Here is a 20,455-nt window from a genome sequence, read left to right on the forward strand (position 1 = left end):
GTGTCACGTACGGTTTGAGGAAGCTTCTGCACTTGGTCTGTTCACACTGAGCTTGTTAATCAATGGAAGGGGTATTGCTCTTGTTCCTCTGGGTAGTGTGTTAACTGCTTGGAGAATTCTGTCATCTGTCTGAGACCTGCCACTGAAGACACCACATCTTGGCATCCTCCATCATGCTGGGAATTTTCTCTGTCCATAGTTGCCTTTATTTATATATATATCAAGGTTCAGGATTTTAAAAACTTCTCTAACTTTATGAAAGTTTTCTATTTCTCATTGATCTGGTTATTTTGTGATACTGAAATAGATGGGAAAGGGGTATAAACATCTTATTCATAATTTCAAAACTAGAAAGTTCTGTGAAGAACTTGTAAAAATAAGTTTACATCAATTTTTAGGACTGCCTTTAAGGCGATGTTTATTGTATACTGTGTTCTCCCCAAGCACAAATTCCCGGGAAGCTTCTTCTTTTTTTTTTTTAACTTCTAAATTTTGAGGAAGTTTCTTTCTGAATAGGTTTTCTCTGCACTACAATTTCAGTCTCTATATCACCAAAGTCTATAGTTGACCAGCAGGAAGTAGGATACCCTTTGGTTTGGTGAAGTAGTGGGTTCCTGTTTACATTTCAGGGCTCCCCTGATCCTCTATAATGGAACAGACTGTGAGCACCACTGGAAATAAACAAGGAGCCATCTGGCAGCATCTCTGGGTGGGTGACCACTCTTTAGACAAGCACACACACAAACTAAGTCCAACAGGAGCTAAAATGGCCTTCTGCTGGGCCATCCACTCCTGCAGGGCCTGAACTGCTCAAGGCCATATGCTTGCCTGTACCCCTTCAATGATGCCCACATTCCAAGTTTTCCTAACAGCACACAGTCTAAAATTTAGCAAGTGATGCTACTTGCCCACTTTTTAATAACTTCCTGGTAGGTAAAGACATTAGTAATTAAGCCAATGAAGGGAGCCCCCAGCAAGGCTGGCACTAGTGCAGCATGGAGTTGGCCTCCTATGCAGCACTCATTACAGCTGTCCCAGGGCTGTGTCCTTGGGTCTTGTATGCAGAAAGTGACAGGGCTGATCATGGAGCTTTGGGCTTGGTGCACTTGTGGTGGCACCCTCAGAGCCCGGACAACAAGAAAAAGCAGTCGCTTTCTGGATTTGGCCATTATGGAAAGACAGGGTAAGTAGCCCCCTATGTTTGCTGGTTATTTTCTTCTTGGGGGTACCAGAGAGAAATACACACATTTTTCCCCAACAAGCCTATTCCCCAAGAAATAACCAGAGTATAGAAGCCCTTCTTGTCTTCCATCTTAGGCAGGGTCAGGAGTTGTCTCCTGATGCAGTGCTGAACTGACTTCCCAGCTGCTGGGACTGCTTGGGGTCTGTTGGGCTCCTGGAGAGATCTCAGAGGAGCTCAGCCAGTCCAGCAACTGTGAATGGATTTTATTACTATGTTCAATACCTTAATCTATATAGTAAGACAAGGCTTAGAAATGATGGCACTAGAGACTATTCATTAGGGGATGTGCTCTAACATAAACATTAGACATTGGTACAGAGATTGGCTTGTGGAATTATATTTACAACAAGCACTGTCCTTAGTCCTTGGCATCCAGAGGGGCAAAGTTGGAGTGACCAAGAGACGTTCAAGAATATGCCCATCTATTAAGTAGCATAGCCAAAAATTGTAGGGAAATGACTGAGGCAGCTAAGATTAGCTTAGAGAGATGCAGAGATGATATTGAGAGATAAGGTATGTGCCTTCAGCTGTAGGGCTCAGAGTCCACAGGCCAGGGCGACTTGCTCTAAAGTCTGTGCTACATCCACTAACCAAATACTGTATGTATACTGCTAGGGTAAGGAGGACTATCCATGCATTCATATTAGCTTACTTGCTTATTATTTATAGACGTTCTTCCATCTTCCAAAAAGTATTTGAGGTAAGATACTTACAACATACACTCAAATGCACATGTATAAAACCTATGGAGGAAGATGAAGCATGTATTACCAGCTGCTGTCAAGATGACTCCAACTTATGGTGACCCCATGGGTGTCAGAGCAGAACTGTGCTCTGTAGGGTTTTCAATGGCAGATTTTTTGGAAGTAGATGGCCAGGGCTTTATTCCAAAGCTCTTTTGGGTGGATTTGAACCTCCAACCTCCAATGTGCTTGGTTGCTAACCATTTACACCACTCTGGGACTTTGGAACATATATACAGTCCACATATATAATCTATACCTAGTCTTTCTAAAGAATGGTGCCACAGGGCATCTGGTGCCATGCTAGGAAAATTACAAAGGTGATCTCCTTTACTAGATTGATCTTGTCTCTGTTTAGAGTCTGCCTGGACTGTACCTACCATCTGGAGTGGAACACTGTTGTAGCCACGACTTCCCGAAGATCTGATCCACTCTCTCTCCATGGCGCACCACCAAAACACTTCTTCTCAAGATTGTGGCCTGGGAGAGTGGAAAGAAAGGCATGTGCAATTTACTATCACAATGATTAGGCTTGAACTTCCTCTGGTAGCACCCCTGCATGAACTCCACAGAACCATGCTCTCCACCCAGCATAGTATTAGTGATCGTTAAGTTGTGTGTCAACTTGGCTGGGCCATGATTCTCAGTGGTTTGGCAGTGGCATAATGATGTGATCACCTTCATGATGAGATTTAATATAATGTGATCACGTCCATGATGGCACCTGCTGTGAGTAGCCAATCAGTTGAAGGGGCGTTTCCTTGGGGGTGTGGCCTGCATCCAATAGAAGTGGACTTTCTGGCAAGGCTTGTGGGTTTTTGCTCACCCTGGATCCTGCAGCTGGCTCCCGTTCATTCAACCTCCGGTTCTTGGGACTTTAGCTAAGAGCTTACCTGCCAATCTGGGGATTCCATCAGTCTCTGAAGCCTGTGAGCAAGAGCCCTGCTGTCTCACTTGCTGATCTTGGGTTTGCCAGTCCCTGCAGCTGCGTGAATCAGGAGAAGCCTCCAGCCTGGCCCATGAACTTGGGATGTTCCAGCCTCTACAACCATGTGAGCCATTTCTTTGATCAAAATCTCTCTCTATATTTATATACTTCACTGGTCTTGCTTCTCTAGAGAATGCAGCCTAAGACAGCGTTCTTAGGCATCATTAGAATTGCTTATTAATCATCTCCACTTTAGAATGTACATCCTGTGAGTGCAAGGCCTATGCTGTTCCTGACCCAGTGCTGCTACATGGTAAGCACTCAATACTGAAGAACTCTAATTAGGTTGTGCTCTTACGTAATTAAAGTCCTTAGGGTGTGCCGATGTTCACTGCAGCACTGTTCTCAAGAGCCAAAAGGTGGAAACAAGTTAAATGTCCGCCAACAGACGAATGGGTAAACAAAATGTGGTGTATATATACAATCAAATATTACTGAGACATAAAGAGAAATGAAGTCCTGATACATGTTACACCATGGATGAACCTTGAAAACATTATGCTGGGTGAAATAAGTCAGTCACAAAAGGACAAATACTATATGATCTCACTTATATGAAATAAGCAAATGTATAGAGACTAAAGTTTATTAATGGTTACCTGGAGTGGGAGGGAGGAGGGATGGGGAAGCCTTAGCTTAGGGGTGCTAAGGTTCTGTTAATAGTGGTGGGATCATTTGGAAAGGGATAGTGGTAACGGTGCACAATTTATGATGAATGTAATCAATGTCACTGAAAGGTCCATGTAAAAAATGTTGACTTGGCAAATGTTCTGTTGTATATATTTTTACTACAAGTTCTTTACAGAGACAATTTTGTTTCCACTAATCAATTGTTTCCACTAATCAATTCCCTTATTGACAACGAAAAGGTAAACCACTATGGTTTTGGGGATCCGACTACATTTTGATAGGTGCATAAAATGTGGTATTTGTGAGCCCGTTAGAACATTAGACGTTTCCCTGTGTGTGGTTTCTCAGGGGCATTGAGACAAGGCTAAGCAAATATTATACTTTTCTCTCATTGAGGGCGGGCAGATGTTTAGCTCTGGATGCAAACCCCCACCTTCTAGGGCAGAGCTCTGAGGAGAGGGTTTGTCTTACAATTTTGAAGTATGGTTGAGCAGGGATGGGCTATGCCCACACTGAGATGCTTGGCTTTCTTTCTGAGAATGAATACAAAAAGATGCTACCCTATTCCCCTGTCAAGGGCCGATCTGCAAGCAGGTTTCAGGATGCACGAGCATGCCAAACTTGTCTGCCTAGTGGGTGGCAGTTATTATCAATGCATTGGGCCGAGGGTTTGGGTTTGGGACATTTTCTTCCCTGGAAGAGCCAGGAGCATTTGAACTTTGAAATGCAGAGCTTTGCCACAGAAGTATTATTGGACAAGGTGAAAAAGCTAGGTGAGTGGAAGGGACTAACCTTTGGGGCCTTACAGAACAAGGCAGGCCTGAATTGACTCCACAGAGACAGTATGAGTTTCCTGTAGCTGCTGTAACAAATGCACACAAACTGGGTGGCTCAAAACAGAAGACATTTATTCTCTCACAGTTCTGGAGACCAGGAATTCAAAATCAAGGTGTCAACCAGGTCAGGCTCCCTCTGAAAGGTCTAGGTAAGAATCCAATCCTTGCGTCTTCCAGATGCTGGTGGCTCCAGGCATTTCTTGGATTGTGGCCACATCACTTCAGTCTCTGCCTTGGTTGGCACATTGCCTCCTCCTCTTCTGTGTGTTGAGTCTCCCTCTGCCTCCGTCTTACAAGGACACTTGTGATCGCATTTAGGATCCACCCAGATAATCCAGGACAATCTCCCCATCCCAAGATCCTTAACTTAATCACACCTGCAAAGACCCTATTTCCTCATAAGGTCACATTCACAGGTTCTAGGGATTAGGACCTGATATCTTTGGGGGGACATCATTTAGCCGACCACGGGTGCACCATACCACTTGTTGCCACTGTTTCCTTTTCTTACCATATAGAAAGGGTGGAGTCAGAGCAGGTAAGGAGGATTCAGCTCACAGGGAGGCCAATGTTAGGTTTCCACCCATTTAAAGCACCAGCGAGTGTAGACCCAGGCCAAGTTTTGAGTGGATCCTTTCATTTCAGACCCCCCTTCAATCTGGAAAGGGGGCACAACCTCAGGGGAGAGCCCTAGCCTGTGCCTCCTCCCTTCCTCCTCACTGGGGCTGCGAGTCTAGTCTCTGTTGGGTTGTTCTCAGCCTGGGAAGCTGGGGTAGAAGAGCTATTTCTTGTCTGCTGTGGCTGGCAGGTGCTCGGGCTCCGCCATTAGTGGCTCCAAGGTCCTGGCTATTCTCTCCGACTAAAGCCCTGAGCTAAGAGGACTCAGGGTTGCCTCCCCAGGCTCTTGTGCTCAGCTCATGTTTGGACTGAATTCACCTCACCTAGAGGCCACCTCTCAGAGGCCCATGGGCTTTTGGGGAAGGAGGCTGAGTTTTGGGGTTAGGGAGATCCCATAAGGAATCCTGATTATGCCCTGCATTTGGTTCTTCTGTCATTCATTGGACCAGGTTTACTGGCCAGGCCTGAGCTAGGCTTTGGGGATACAGGGGTGAGCCAGGGTCACCACGGTCCAGCCATCTAAACAGTAACAATCTGTTAGCACCGTGACCTGCCCTGCTGCAGCCCCTGGCTCCCCAACCATCCATGTCACCCTTGAAACAACTGATGCAGGAGATCCCCACCAAGCCTCCTAGCCTCTGGATGCCTCAGTTGTCAAGTCTAAAGCAGGGAGGGGTGGGAGTAACACCCTTGTGTCATTAGGGATAGGCTGTGAGGAGAGAGTGTGTGTAAGGTGTGTGGCACAGAGTGGGGCATGGAGGGAATGTTTCAGAACAACACGAAGCAGGGGAGCATTCCCACACAAGTGGTAACTGGCCGAGGGCCAGCTCCAGGCCCTAACCCACGAGGATTCCCTTTATTAGGAAGAGGCCAAAGCTCTGGCAGGAGATGGTCCCGGCAGCGGGCAGGAGATGGTTTGCTTTCACAGAGGGACTCCTGCCTCTGGAGGCTGTCACTCTGGGGCTTGCCCGAAGCTGGTGGCAGGCCTGGAGTGTCCCCACTGTGTCCAGACTCTGACTCTCCAGGTTACAGAGCAGAGCTCCTCATCTTGCCCAGCCCTGACCCAAGAGGGGAAAACCAAGGCCCCAGGGCAGGTGACTTCTGGGGTCACACAGCTAATTATTGAGAGAATCAGGGCGAGAGTTCGGTTTCTAAGCAGTCCTGTGTCCACCCTGCCCATGTCCACCTTCCTCACCATGACCTGGAGGGTTCCTGTGTCTGCATGCTCTTACAGACAACATCAGGGCAATGGCGCAGCTTACAGAGACCACCCTTAGGGGCGTGCTCTGATGTGTTCCTGGGAACCAGCACCAATGCCCATGGAAGAGGTGGTTCCTCCACCTGGGCAGACGGACCACAGTGCGCTTGGCCAACACCTCAGGACCGATGGAAAGCATCCCCTTGCTCATCTACGTCTGCTTCCTAGGACAGCAGAGTGTTTCTACAGAACCAAAGCTACATCTAAGAGCCGTATCTGCCATGTAGTTCAGATAAAAAACATGGTTACGCTTAGCTTACTTAAAAAAAAAAAAAGAAGAAGTTCTATTACCTGCAAAGCCTGCACGCTGCTAAGACTCCTGGATGTTTGTGGAGGATGGAACTCTCCATTGCGTCTGCTGCTGGCTTCGCCATCCCTTCTGGAGTTCAGGTCCATGGCTAGACTGAAGGTGTAAGTCCTGAGGGGGCAAACAGATGCTGTAACAGAGAAGTGATTGCATTGGGAACAAGGGAATATTATTCAGCCACAGAGAGAAATGAAGTCCTGATACATGCTACAACATGGACGAACGTTGAAAACATTATGCTGAGTGAAATAAGTCAGTCACGAAAGGACAAATATTGTATGATTCCACATATATGAAATATCTAGAATAGGCAGATGCATAAAGACCAAAGTTTATTAGTGGTTACCAGGGGCAGAGGTGGCGCAAGCAGTTAAGCACTTGGCTGCTAACCGAAACGTTGTCGGTTCGAATCCACCCAGTGGCTCCTCAGGAGGAAGACCTGGTGATCTACTTCTATGATGATTACAGTCAAGAAAATCCTATCGGGCAGCTCTACTCTGTCACATGGGGTTGCCATGAGTCGAAATAGACACTACAGCACCTAACAACAACAACAGGGGCAGGAGGGAGGAGAGGTGGTGGAATAATTCTGAAAAGGATAGTAATAATGGTTGCATAATATGATAAGTGTAATCCACATCACTGAACTGTACATGTAAAAATTGTTCCACATTCTCTTCTACTTCTGGCTTAAACATCTGGTAGTTCCCTGTTGATGTATGGTTGCAATCATTTTTTAAATTATCTGTAGCAAAATTTTGCTATCATGTGACATTAGTAATGTTTTTTGATAATTTCCACTATCTGTTTGATTGACTTTCTTTGGAATGGGCGTGAATATGGATCTCTTCCAATCAGTTGGCCAGGAAGCTGTCTTCCAAATTTCTTGACATACAGGAGTAAGTGCTTCCAGTTTTGTATCCATTTGTTGAAATATCTCAGTTCATATTCCGTCAATTCCTAGAGCCTCATCAATGCCTTCAGTGAATCTTGAACTTCTTCCTTAAGTACCAGTGGTTCTTGAACATATGTTAGCTACTGAAATGGTTGAACATGGACCAATTCTTTTTGGTACAGTAACTCTGTGTATTCCTTCCATCTTTGTTTGATGCTTCCTGTCTCACTCAATATTTTTCCCATAGAATCCTTCAGTATTATGACTCAAGGCTTGAATAGTCTCTTCAGGTTCTTTCAGGTTGAGAAATGCTGAGCATGTTCTTCCACTTTGGCTTTCTAACTCTATGTCTTTGTACATTTCTTCACAACACTTTATCTTGTCTTTTGAAATCTGTTCATCTCTTTTACTTCATCATTTCTTCTGTTTGCTTTAGCTACTTTGCACTCAAGAGCAAGTTTTCAAGTATTTTCTGATGTCCATTTTGGTTTTTTCCTTTTTTTCTGTCTCTTTAATGATCTTTCACTTTCTTCATGTATGATGTCCTCTCACAAGTCTTTTGGTTTTTGGTCATTAGTGCTCAGCGTGTCAAATCTATTCTTGAGATGGTCTCTAAATTCAGGCGGGATGTATTCAAGGTTCTACTTTGGCTCTCATGAACTTGCTTTGATTTTCTTCAGCTTCAACTTGAACTTGCAAGTAAGTAATTAATGGTCTGTTTTACAGTTGGCTCATGGATTTGTCTTGGCTGATGATACTGAGCTTCTCTACTGTCTCTTTTTACAGATATAGTTGATTTGATTACTGTGTAATCCATCTGGTGAGGTCCACATGCATAGTCATCAATTGTGTTGTTGAAAAAAAGGATTTCTGATGAATAAGTCCTTGGTCTCATATAATTCTATCATGTGATCTCTGGTATCATTTCTATCATCAAGGCCATATTTTCCAACTATTGATCCTTCCTCTTTGTGTCCAACTTTTGCATTCCAATCACCAGTAATTATCAACGGATCTTGATTGCACATTTGATTAATTTCAGACTGCAGCAGGTTATAAAAATCATCAGTTTCTCCATCTTTGGCATTTGCGGTTGGTGTGTAAATTTGAATAATACTTTATTAACTGGTTTTCCTTGTAGGTATATATATATTTACTGTCACTGACAGGGTTGTACTTCAGGATAGATCTTGAAATGTTCTTTTTAATGATGAATGCCAATTTCTAATGCTAAGTTATTTGAAAATATTTTAACAGCTGCATAATAGTTAATGTTTGCATGTATCATAATTTGAATAACCATTTCCCTAAATTGTCAGAAATGTAGGTTGCTTCCATTTTCAAAAGTGTTTTATAAAACCTGACAAAGAATATCTTTGTATACAAACCACAATTTCTTCCTGAAGACAGAGTCACAGAAGGAGACTATTTCTAAGCTTCTTCATACCAATTGCTAAATTGCCTTCTAGAAATTTTCACTCCCATCAGCTTTGTAGTGGTGCACCTCACTCACTAGATACTGCCCGATGTTAATATTGTTTTCAAATGAAAAAAAAAAACAAAAAATCTTTTTCTTATTTGAGAGGTGAAAATGGTACCTAATTTTATTGTGCGTTTCTTTTATTACTGCTGAACAGTAACTTTTATTTTCCATTTATTTCTTAGTCAATGTATTTTCTCTTCTGTTTTTGTTATTTGGTCATTTTTCTGAGTCTTAGTGCTTTTCTTAGCAATTTTTGAGTAAACTCTTTATATATGAAGACAACAGTAAATGTCTTCTTGGTCAGTTAAGTAAAAAAAATCAGATACAAGTTAACTGAGGGAGAAGTGCTTGAGGGCTAGATGGTGTTCAGGGACATGTGAGCATCAGCTGGTGCAATTTATGGATGAAGAGAGGGCAGCAGTTAATCTGCTCAAGTTATGACTGTTAAGGGAATGTCAACTTTATTAATATTTTATTTTGTGAAAAGCACTTGTCATGGATTCAATTGTGTCCCCCCAAAATATCTGTCAACCTGGCTAGGTCATGATTCCAAGTATTGTACGATTGTCTACCATTTTGTAATCTGATGTGATTTCCCTATGTGTAGTAAATCCTATCACTATGATGTAATAAGATGGATTATTGGCAGTTATATTGATGAAATCTACAAGATTAGATACTGTCTTAAGCCAGTCTCTTTTGAGATATAAAAGAGAGAAGCAAGCAGAGACACATGGGGACCTCATGCCATCAAGAATGCAGTGCCAGGAGCAGAGCCCGTCCTTTAGACCTGAGGTTCCTGTGCTGGGATGCTCCCAGACCAAGGGAAGACTTATACATCACAAGGACCTTCCTCCAGAGCCGACAGAGAAAGTCTTCCCCTGGAGCTGACGCCCTGAATTTGGACTGGTAGCCTACTAGACTACGAGAGAATAAACTTCTCTTTGTTAAAGCCGTCCGCTTGTGGTATTTCTGTTATAGCAGCACTAGATGGCTAAGACAACACTTTTCCCACCTTGTTATATGGATTGTAATATTCTTTATGATATTTTATAACATGTTGTTGTTACTGTTTGACTCCAACTCATAGCAACCTTATACATGACAGAACGAAACGTGAACATATATAAACCAAATGTTATGCCTTTAATAATCATTAAAGACAAATCTGGTAAGTCTCATTTTAATATCCTTTCCATTGCTTTCACTCATCCAGAAATCAGAAACAGACTACTGCCTTCTATTTTTTAATGATTTTCTTTTTGTATTTGATTCTTAAATCTATCAGGAATTTATTTCAAAATATGATGTGAGGTGATATAAAATACCATTTATTTTATATATATTTCTTTCCCTGTTTCTGATGTATCCTTCATCAGATAAGAATTTCTCAATAAACCAGGCCTGCTCCCCTGTTCCACAACTTATCTGTGAATTTCTCTTACTGTGGTGGCTTGTGTGTTGCTGTGATGCTAGAAGCTATGCCACTGGTATTTCAAATACCAGCAGGGTCACCAGTGGTGGACAGGTTTTAGTGGCACTTCCAGGCTAAGACAGACTATGAAGAAAGGCCTGGTGGTCTACTTCTGAAAAGAAAACTGAATTGGCCAGTGAAAACCTTATGAATAACAGCAGAACATTGTCTAATATAGTGCCGGAAGATGAGTTCTTCAGGTCGGAAGGCACCCAAAATATGACTGCCTCCTCAAAGTAGAGTCGACCTTAATGATGTAGATGAAGTCAAGCTTTCAGGACTTTCATTTGCTGATGTGGCATGACTCAAGTGAGAATAAACAGCTGCAAACATCCATTAATAATCAGAACATGGAATGTACGAAGTATGAATCTAGGAAAATTGGAAATCGTCAAAAATGAAATAGAATGCATAAACATCGATGTCCTAGGCATAAGTGAGCTGAAATAGACTGGTATTGCCCATCTTGAATCTGACAATCATATGGTCTACTATGCAGGGAATGCCAAACTGAAAAGGAATGGTGTCACATTCATCGTCAAAAAGAACATTTCAAGATCTATTCTCAAGTACAACGCTGCCAATGATGGGTTAACGTCCATACGCCTACAAGGAAGACCAGTTAATACGACTATTATTCAAACTTATGCACCAACCACTAAGGCCAAAGATGAAGAAACTGAAGATTTTTACCAACTTCTGCAGTCTGAAATTGATCAAACATGCAATCAAGATGTATTGATAATTACCAGTGATTGGAATGCAAAAGTTGGAAGCAAAGAAGGTTCTGTAGCTGGAAAATATGGCCTTGGTGATAGAAACAACCCTGGAGATCGTATGATAGAATTTTGCAAGACCAACAACTTCTTCACTGCAAATACCTTTTTTTCAACGACATAAATGTTGACTATACATGTGGACCTCACAAGATGGAATACACAGGCATCAAATAGACTACAACTGTGGAAAGAGTTGATGGAGAAGCTCAATGTCATCAGTCAGAACAAGGCCAGAGGCAGACTGTGGAACAGATCATCAATTGCTCATATGCAAGTTCAAGCTGAAGCTGAAGAAAATTAGAGCAAGTCCACGAGAGCCAAAGTATGACCATGAGTATATCCCACCTGAATTTACAGACCATCTCAAGAATAGATTTGATGCATCGAACACAAATGACCAAAGACCAGACAAGTTGTGCTATGACATCAAGGACATCACACATGAAGAAAGCAAGAGGTTATTAAAAACACAGGAAAGAAAGAAAAGACCAAAATGGATGTCGATGTTCAACCATTTCAGGAGGTAGCATATGATCAAGAACAAATAGTATTGAAGGAAGAAGAGAAAGCTGTATTGAAGGCATTGGCGAAAAACAAGGCTCCAGGAATTAACGGAATACTAACTGAGATGTTTCCACAAATGGATGCAGGTTGGAAGTACTCACTCATCTATGCCAAGAAATTTGGAAGACAGCTACCGGGTCAACTGACTGGAAGAGATCCATATTTGTGCCCATTCCAAAGAAAGGTGATTCAACAGAATGTGGAAATTATAGAACAATATCATAGGCAAGTGAAATTTTGCTGAAGATAAATCAAAAGCAGTTGCAGCAGTACATCGACAGGGAACTGCCAGAAATTCAAGCCAGATTCAGAAGAGGATGTGAAATGAGAGATATTATTGCTGATGTCAGGTGGATCTTGCCTGAAAGCAGAGAATAACAGAAAGATGTTTACCTGTGCAATGGCATTCGAGTGTGTGGAACGTAACAAATTATGGATCACATTGGGAAGAATGGGAATTCCAGAACACTTAATTGTGCTCATGAGTAATCTGTACATAGACCAAGAGGCAGTCGTTTGAACAGAACAAGGGGATACTGCGTGGTTTAAAATTAGGAAAGGTGTTTGTCATGGTTGCAACCTTTCACCATACTTATTCAGTCTGTATGCTGAGCAAATAGTCCGAGAAGCTGGACTAAATGAAGAAGAACGAGGCATCAGGATTGGTGGAAGACTCATTAACAACCTGCGATATGCAGATGACACAACCTTGCTTGCTGAAAGCAAAGAGGACTAGAAACACTTACTGATGAAGATCAAAAACTACAGCCTTCAGTATGGATTACACCCCAACATAAAGAAAATAAAAATCCTCACAACTGGACCAATAAGCAACATCATGATCAATGGAGAAAAGACTTAAGTTGTCAAAGATTTCATTTTACTTGGATTCACAATCAATGCCCATGGAAGCAGCAGTCTAGAAATCAAACGATGTATTGCATTGGGCAAATCTGCTGCAGAAAACCTCTTTAAAGTGTTAAAAAGCAAACATGTCACTTTGAGGACGAAGGTGTGCCTGACCCAAGCTATGGTATTTTCAATTGCCTCATATGCATTGGAAAGTTGGGTAATGAATAAGGAAGACCGAAAAAGAATTGACGTCTTTGAATTATGGCGTTAGCAAAGAATATTGAATATACCATGGACTGCCAGAAGAATGAACAAATCTGTCCTGGAAGAAGTACAAGCAGAATGGCGTCCTTTCTCCTGCATCTTAGCTGCTCGTAGCCTCAGGACACCTGCGTTTCACACCACAACCAGGAGCACTTGGCCATTCCTTGTCTACATGGTGTTTTAGCATTTCTTCAATTGTCTTCAAGTTTTACCTGCCCTTCTCATCTTGTTTTTGCCTGTCCTGTCTTGCTCTGTAAACTCTTCTTTGACAGGGCCCATGCCAAATAGACATCACCCATCTGTCAGTGTGTCTTATTGTTGTGTCTTGTGTGTTGCCATGATGCTTGGAATTATGCCACCAGTATTTCAAATGCCAGCAGGGTTACCTATGGTGGACAGCTTTCAGTAGAGCTTCCAGACTAAGCTAGACTGGGAAGCAAAGCCTGGCCACCTACTTCTGAAAATTAGTCAATGAAAATCCTATGGATTACAACAGCATCTTGTCCAATATAGTTCTGGAAGATGAGCCCCTAGGTTGGAAAGCATTCAAAATACACAGTGGCTGCAACAGTGGACTCAAGTGTACCAATGATCGTAAAGATGTCACAGGACTGGGCAATGTTTTGTTCTGCTGTACATGGTGTCTCCAGGAGTCAGAGCAGACTTGATGTCAGCTAACAACAACATATCAAATAAATTTACCCTGTTCATATTTTCTCATAGTATCAGATGCCAACAGATATGTAATGCATTTCTTCATTGAGGCTGATCAACTATCATAAGTAGACCAAGAACATTCATATTGGAACGATTGATATTTCTCTATTCAAACGAACACCGTCTAAGCAGTGGAGACACAGAGTTTCATGTTAACACAGGAAATGTTGGTTTGTTTCCTCTTCCTGAGGGCAAGGCAGGGGCACCTGCACCCTGTTTGCGGCTCACTATGCAGACAGCAAGGCCTTCTTATCTATAAATAACATCTGTGGAGTTTACAGTCAGAGAGAAAACTGAATTTTTTTTTCTGCTAGTCTTCTAGTCTTTCAAATGAAATATCATCACGATTACAATGAGAACAGTGGTGATGAGAGGAGAAAAGGAAGAGCTCAAACGCTTTAATATTTGTGTTTTTCTCTTTATGCCATAGAAATGTACGGGCTTAAATTCTCCCTGGGTTTTCAAAGGAGCATAGCTGGTTTGTGGAGCGCATGGACAGCGTACCTTTACTACCCCCATCTGAACTACTTAACACCAGCTAGCTCTGTGGTTTCTGAAAAGTCTTCTGACGTAGAAGGCTTAAGCACTGAAGATCTTCTCATCTTTGCTAGAAGATGATAATGTTCTCCTCTAACATTCTGGCGTCCTCTGCTCTTCATTCTGTGTTATGCTGCACACATTCTTTGATGTGAAGAATTGAAAACCACCTATTGGAATGCATGAATACAATCCTCCACCATTAGTCTCTCTCCAAATCCCATCTGATCTTTTTCCTTAAAGTAATAGACACACACTGTAGTGTGATTTTGTTGTAGAGTCCCAGAAATATCTGGTATAAGGCTGGAGGAGTTATATTGGTGATGGGTGACTACTGTATTAATTGCCAACTAATAAGCATCATAGAGGCACTGGTGGTTCAGTGGTAGATTTCTAGACTTCCGTGAGGAAGAACTGGGTTCCATTCCTGGCCAGTGCACCTCATGTGTAGCCACCACCCATCTGTCACTGGAGGCTTTTGTGTTGCTACGATGCTGAACAGGTGGACAGTCTAGACTAAGATGGACTAGGAAGAAGACCTGGTGATCTACTTCCAAAAAATCAGCAGACAAAAACTCTGCGGATCACTACGGAATCTGTTGTGCATGGGGTCGCCATGAGTCGGAGCAGCTAACAATAACAATAAGCATCATAGTTGCACACTCATACCTGGAAATGTGCTGGGGATTGCATAGAAGGGAGGGAGATTCCTCACTGGGGTATTTGCATATCTGTCCTAGGGCACTGTAATGTCAGCAGTTCTGGCTACTTGCTCTGCAAAGTGTGAGTGCCATGGCCGAAGCTTCTAGAAGGTATTTCCTAGAAGGTATTTATCAAATGTCTCAACAACTGTCTGTCTGCCCATAGGTAACCTAGCCTTCATACACTGTCATCTGGCCACATCTCCTTCTCTTAACAGATCAGTGATGTGTTGAAACATTAACTATTGTTTTCTGACTTAAAGAGCTTTAGATGTTTAGTAAAGTACACTTCTGGGGGTTTTAAAAGGCATCTGAGACAACTGAGTCTGAGGGCTTTTGGCTCTACCACCCTGGCCCGTAACCACATTCCACACTTACAGTTTGTCAGGGCATCTCAACGCTCCCCCCAGCAAGGATGGATGAGCCAGACACCCACAGAGCCCACCCTAGTACTGAGTTTTCTCTCCTTTTGTTGCAATACTTGTTAATATAGACTAATTCCAAAGCTAAGCTTGTCTCTGGAAAGAATAGTCCCAGAAACATCAGCCACAAAGACTGTGATGTTGGTGACAAGTGACCAGTACATTAATTGTGAAGCCACACATATAACAGCCACAAACTCATTTCTATGGAGTATTCACTCCACAGTTCTACAAAGACCTGGGTTTGACAATTGACTGGTGGGTCCTCTGGAACAGGGAAACTCTCTGTCCTGAGTGAAGGATGTACTAAGGGACAGGGGCCACAGGTGAGTCCCAAGCTTCCTAGAATTAAGATGGTCAGTGAGGGTAACCTAGGCCTCCTCTCCTGCTATTCCTTAAACTATTTATTGGATCGGGTCTGACAGCGTTGGTTCTAAAAGGATATTAAGTGCTTCTTAAGTTGTGTGACATGATCCAGCCTTCCCACACCCTGACCCCATTTCCTCAGCTCTCAGGTAGGAGGGTTATATATGACTCTCACTAAATTTGTTGTTGCTGGTAGTTGCTGTCAAGCTGGCTTCCACTCCTGGCAACCTTATGCCCAACAGAATGAAATATTGCTCGGTCCTGCACCATCTTCATGATGTTTGAGCCCGTTGTTGGGGCTGTTGGGTCAATCTATCTCATTGAAGGTTTCCTTGTTTTTGCTGACCCTCTAGTTTACCAAATGTGATGTCCTTTTCTAGTGATCGGTCTTTCCTGATGATGTGTCCAACATTAAGTTGAGCCAAAGTCTTGCCATCCTTGCTTTTAAGGAGTATTCTGGTTGTATTTCTTCTAAGACTGATTTGTTCATTGTTTTGGCCGTCCACGTTATATTCTATATTCTTCTCTACTGTCCCTTGTAGCACCAACACCTTGTGATTTTGATATGACCACTAGGCCCATGTACATATATCCAACAACAAAACTGTGCTTTTCCTGAACAACTGGTTTGCATGTAACTGGGATTCCTGTGAACTGTTGTATTGAACGTGTGTCCCTTTTTGCCTTGGAAGTGGGAAGGCTTGAAACCAGGGCTCTCACAGCCTGCCTGCACTGTGGGTACAAACCTCAGTCTTGATTTTGTCTTCTTGCCTTTATTCTCCCTTTGAACCAATTTTTTCATATTATTTTCTTTAAAATGGATTAATTTATATTTTGAATTAGTAATGCATTTGCATGGTTCAAAAAAAAAGTTACGAAGTGACAGAGAATGAAGATTCTCCCTTCCATTCCTGTCCTAAGCACCAAGTTCCTACCCCCAGAGGTAACCACTGTTAGGGATTTCTAGAGATTTCCCCTTCCAGCGATTTTTAAAGGCATATATACGTATATAAATGCCTATCATGCATATTTATGTACATACAAATCTGTGTTACTTCCCCCTTTCCCACAAATAGTATATACTATACACACTATTTTGCAATTTATCTTTGTCATTTAACAGTATATCTTGGATATTTTTTCATATCAGCATGTAAAATACTTCCCCATGATTATTTTACAGATGTAAGTATTCTGTTTTATGGATGTACGACAATGTATTCAGCCACTTATTTTTAATCTAATTGTATCTTTTATAGGTGGTTTAAGTAATGATTAAAAACACGAGCTATGGATTAGGATGGGGTTTGAATCCTGCTTCCTCTTCTCACTAGCTATATTGTTTTCTCTCTGTGTGCCTCAGTTTCATCCACTGTAAAACGGGACAATAATAGTGTCTATCGCATGGGCTACTGTAGGGATTAAATGAGTTAATAATGGCAACGTGTGGAGCAGAGCTGGGCAATGCTAGTGTTTAAAGTTACTATACATCTCTTAAGCTGCCTTAAAATTGTTTTGAATGAAGTATACTGAATACATCAATACATCATTAAATAAAACCATGTGACTACTACTGCATTTTATTCCTCCATTTATATTTTACAACACTCAGGGCTTATTAATTAGGGTAAGAAGCTAAATGGCCTCAAGTTAAGATAATATGGAACATAACACTGTTTGCAGAGACCAGAGCGTTGGACTCTGGCTGGAATCCTCTCTTGTGTACTGCACTGCCATTATGTTTGGTTGGGAAGCCCAATGGCACAAATGCTGCCCTTCGTTTGTTATGCAAGCTTCAGTGTATTAGCAGACTAGTAGGAAAGAACATAATATTTACCTAAAGAAACCAGTTGTGGTCATCTGATCTCTTTTTTAAAAAAAATATTTCCAGAAAATATTTACAATTTTTAATCACTATTTCTTGTAGAATTTAGCCATTTGTCCTAAAAACTTCTGCTAGGTACTGTTTGTTTGTTTTGGTTTGGGTAAAATGATCAATAAATAATCATTTATGTCAGCTCTTCAAAATATATTATTTCTTAATTTACCCAAAATGCTAGTCCTATTAGTTTTGCATAGATTCAATTCCGACAATGTAAAGTAGTTTCCAATAACTATTCAAATAAAATGGTATAAGTTTCATAGTTTTGCCTTGTATATCAACTTCAACAGAAAGGGGTACAGGAAAAAGTCCCCTGGCTGTATAGATACTGGAAAATATTTCTCCACAGCAAATGTCCAATCTAGATCTGAAAATGTGTAGATTGAATAGATTGTTAATACATCTGCGTTTGACTTAATGATTTACTTATTTGTAGGAAAAACAAACAGGGAAGCTGCAGAGATTTTTAAGACAGAATTAAGAAAGTAAGTGAAATAGTGAAATAGTTTTAAAGCATTTCTCCCTGGAGGCAAGAGATGGGCTGTATCAGTGCTTTTCCAGCCTCTGTTCATCAGCCACACACCTGTATAGGTGACAGGATGCCCTGAACCACAACTGAGGGTATTTCTATGTTCTTTATTCCCCTGTTCCTCCCACTCTCATTCAGTTCTTCCAACAATCTGTCTTATCGAAACATTGTGCCATGAGCTCCACACTATCAAGCACACATATGAAGCAGTACAGCCTTCCTCCACATGTTACCTTCCACTCTTTTAATTGAAACCTGGGAGAAGAGAGTGAAAAAAAACACCTCCCAACAGAACAACCTTAACCCTTGCAATGGTGTTGTGATGTGTCAGCTAGGCTGAACTACAGTCCCAGATTTCTCTTTCTAGCAAGTGCCTGATTAGAGTGGGCTACAAGGGATATTTTCACAGAGCTGAAAGATTAAAGGAAGGCAGCAGTCATTTTATTCAACACACATGCCTTCATCAAATGGTAATCTAGGTGCTTCTGTGAAGAGATTTTGTAGATGTGATTAAAGTCCCTAATCAGTTGACTTTAATCAAAAGGGAGGTTATCCTAGATGGATCTTACTTATTCAGTTGGAAGGACTTTAAAAGAGAGCTTAGGACTTCCCTGAGCTTACAGACTCCAAATACACCTGTGTCTGCAATTGCTCTCCCAGACCCCAGCATCATCTACCTGATTTTCACCTGTGGACAACAGGCTTCAGCTCGTGCCCATGGATTTCTGGCATGCTTGTGATCTTCCTTTCCTGACTGTCTTCCTTGCTTAGCTAGCCCCAACAATTGCAATAAATTTCATGTATATGAAATAAATTTCTTGTAATAAATCCATGTATATATGTATAAACATATTACTGGTTCTGCTTCTCTAGTTAAACATTTAATGATATTGAATTTGGTGTCAGGAGTGGGATGCAGCCATAACAGATATTTGAAATGTGAGAGTGGCTTTGGAACCAGGAAGTGGGCAGAAGCCAAAAGAATGTTGAAAAGTGTAATAAGGAAAACCTAAATTACCTTGAACAGACTGCTGGTAGATATATAGACATTAAAGGTGTCACCCACTAGGGCTGAGAAGGGAGTGAGATACATGTTATAGAAAACTGCAGGAAGGAAGATTCTTGTTATGTAGTGGCAAAAAGCTTAGTGAAATTGTCTGTGAAAAGCAGAACTTACAAGCAATGAAGTTAGTTATATAGCTAAGGATATTTCCAAGCGAAGTGATGGACGTATCACTTGGTTTCTTCTTATTGTTTACAATAAAATGTGAGAAGAGAAAGATAAATCGAGAGAAGAACTGTTAAGCAAAAAATGCCCCAGGACTTAATGCTTTGGAAAATTCTCAGCCTCTCCAGATGATGCTAAAGATGCTAAGAGTAAAAGCTCCTCCAGGTGACTTGAATAAGTAAGCCACCATGAGTCTACAGCTTCCAGGAAATTAATTCTGCCAACAGTCATGTGCGCTTGGAAGAGGACCTGAGCCTCAGATGAGATCACAGCCCAACTGACACCTTAACTGCAGCCTTGTGAGATCCTGAGCAGAGGACCCAGCTATGCTCTGTCTGGACTTCCTGACCTACAGAAACTATGAGATAATACACGTATTTGTTTTCGGCTGTTAAGTTTGTCGTAATTTGTTACACAGCAACAGAAAACCGATACACATACCTTAGGACTTTACAGTCTATACATTGATCATGCCATTGTTGAAGAATAAGCAAACCCAATCTTAGGACATATGATCATAATTTATTATGTTCATAATAAGGAAGTAGTATTTTAAAATCCTTTTGGGATTATTATCTCAGAAGAGTAAAATGGAATAGTTTATGATTTCTGAATGAATCAGCAGAAAATCATAAACCATCCAAGATATAGCCTGGATATAAACCTGTAGGGATGATTTTGCCACCAAGGAGAGTATAAATTTTACTAATGATCAAACACTTTACAAGCACACAAATACTTCAACCACTGTTTCAGTTGGACGATCTTGGATTCTAAGTCAGAAAGAGGTGTGTGGGCAGGTGCTAGAGGTGGCACTCACCTGTGCTTCACCCAGGTGTCAGACTCATTGGCTCGCTCTGTGTAGTTCTCAGGTAGGAAGCCCCGGCAGCCCGTCCACCGTGAGATCCCGATCACCCAGCCTTCACTGGCTTCCTTCTGCTGAGTTGGGTCCACAAAGATGTAGTCACCAGGGCTTAGATTCAGCTCATCCGTGTTCTGGGGTTTATACTGGAATGTGGCCTTCAAGGTCTAGAAAAGAGGAAGAGTCTTTTCATGTCCCAGGCAAGGATTTGTGCTGGGAAATGACAGCAATTGTCATTGTTGTTGACTGACACCGAGTCGTCCTTTGACTCATGGCA

General features: G+C 41.8%; 1 protein-coding gene across 2 annotated transcripts in view; it reads right to left on the bottom strand.

The window, feature by feature from the left end:
• UBASH3A (ubiquitin associated and SH3 domain containing A) overlaps nucleotides 1-20,455 on the bottom strand; it is an 82,837-nt gene that overhangs the window by 28,141 nt on the left and 34,241 nt on the right. For both annotated transcript variants that reach the window (XM_004384811.2, XM_023739092.1), the window contains 3 exons: nucleotides 20,137-20,345; nucleotides 6,608-6,734; nucleotides 2,367-2,466 (listed from right to left, as the gene is read on the bottom strand). In XM_004384811.2, coding sequence (XP_004384868.1) covers nucleotides 2,367-2,466; nucleotides 6,608-6,734; nucleotides 20,137-20,345 — 436 coding nt within the window. The remainder of the gene's footprint in view (nucleotides 1-2,366; nucleotides 2,467-6,607; nucleotides 6,735-20,136; nucleotides 20,346-20,455) is intronic.

The sequence above is a fragment of the Trichechus manatus genome, unplaced genomic scaffold (genome assembly GCF_000243295.1).
Source record: "Trichechus manatus latirostris isolate Lorelei unplaced genomic scaffold, TriManLat1.0 scaffold00128, whole genome shotgun sequence".
Taxonomy (NCBI): domain Eukaryota; kingdom Metazoa; phylum Chordata; class Mammalia; order Sirenia; family Trichechidae; genus Trichechus; species Trichechus manatus.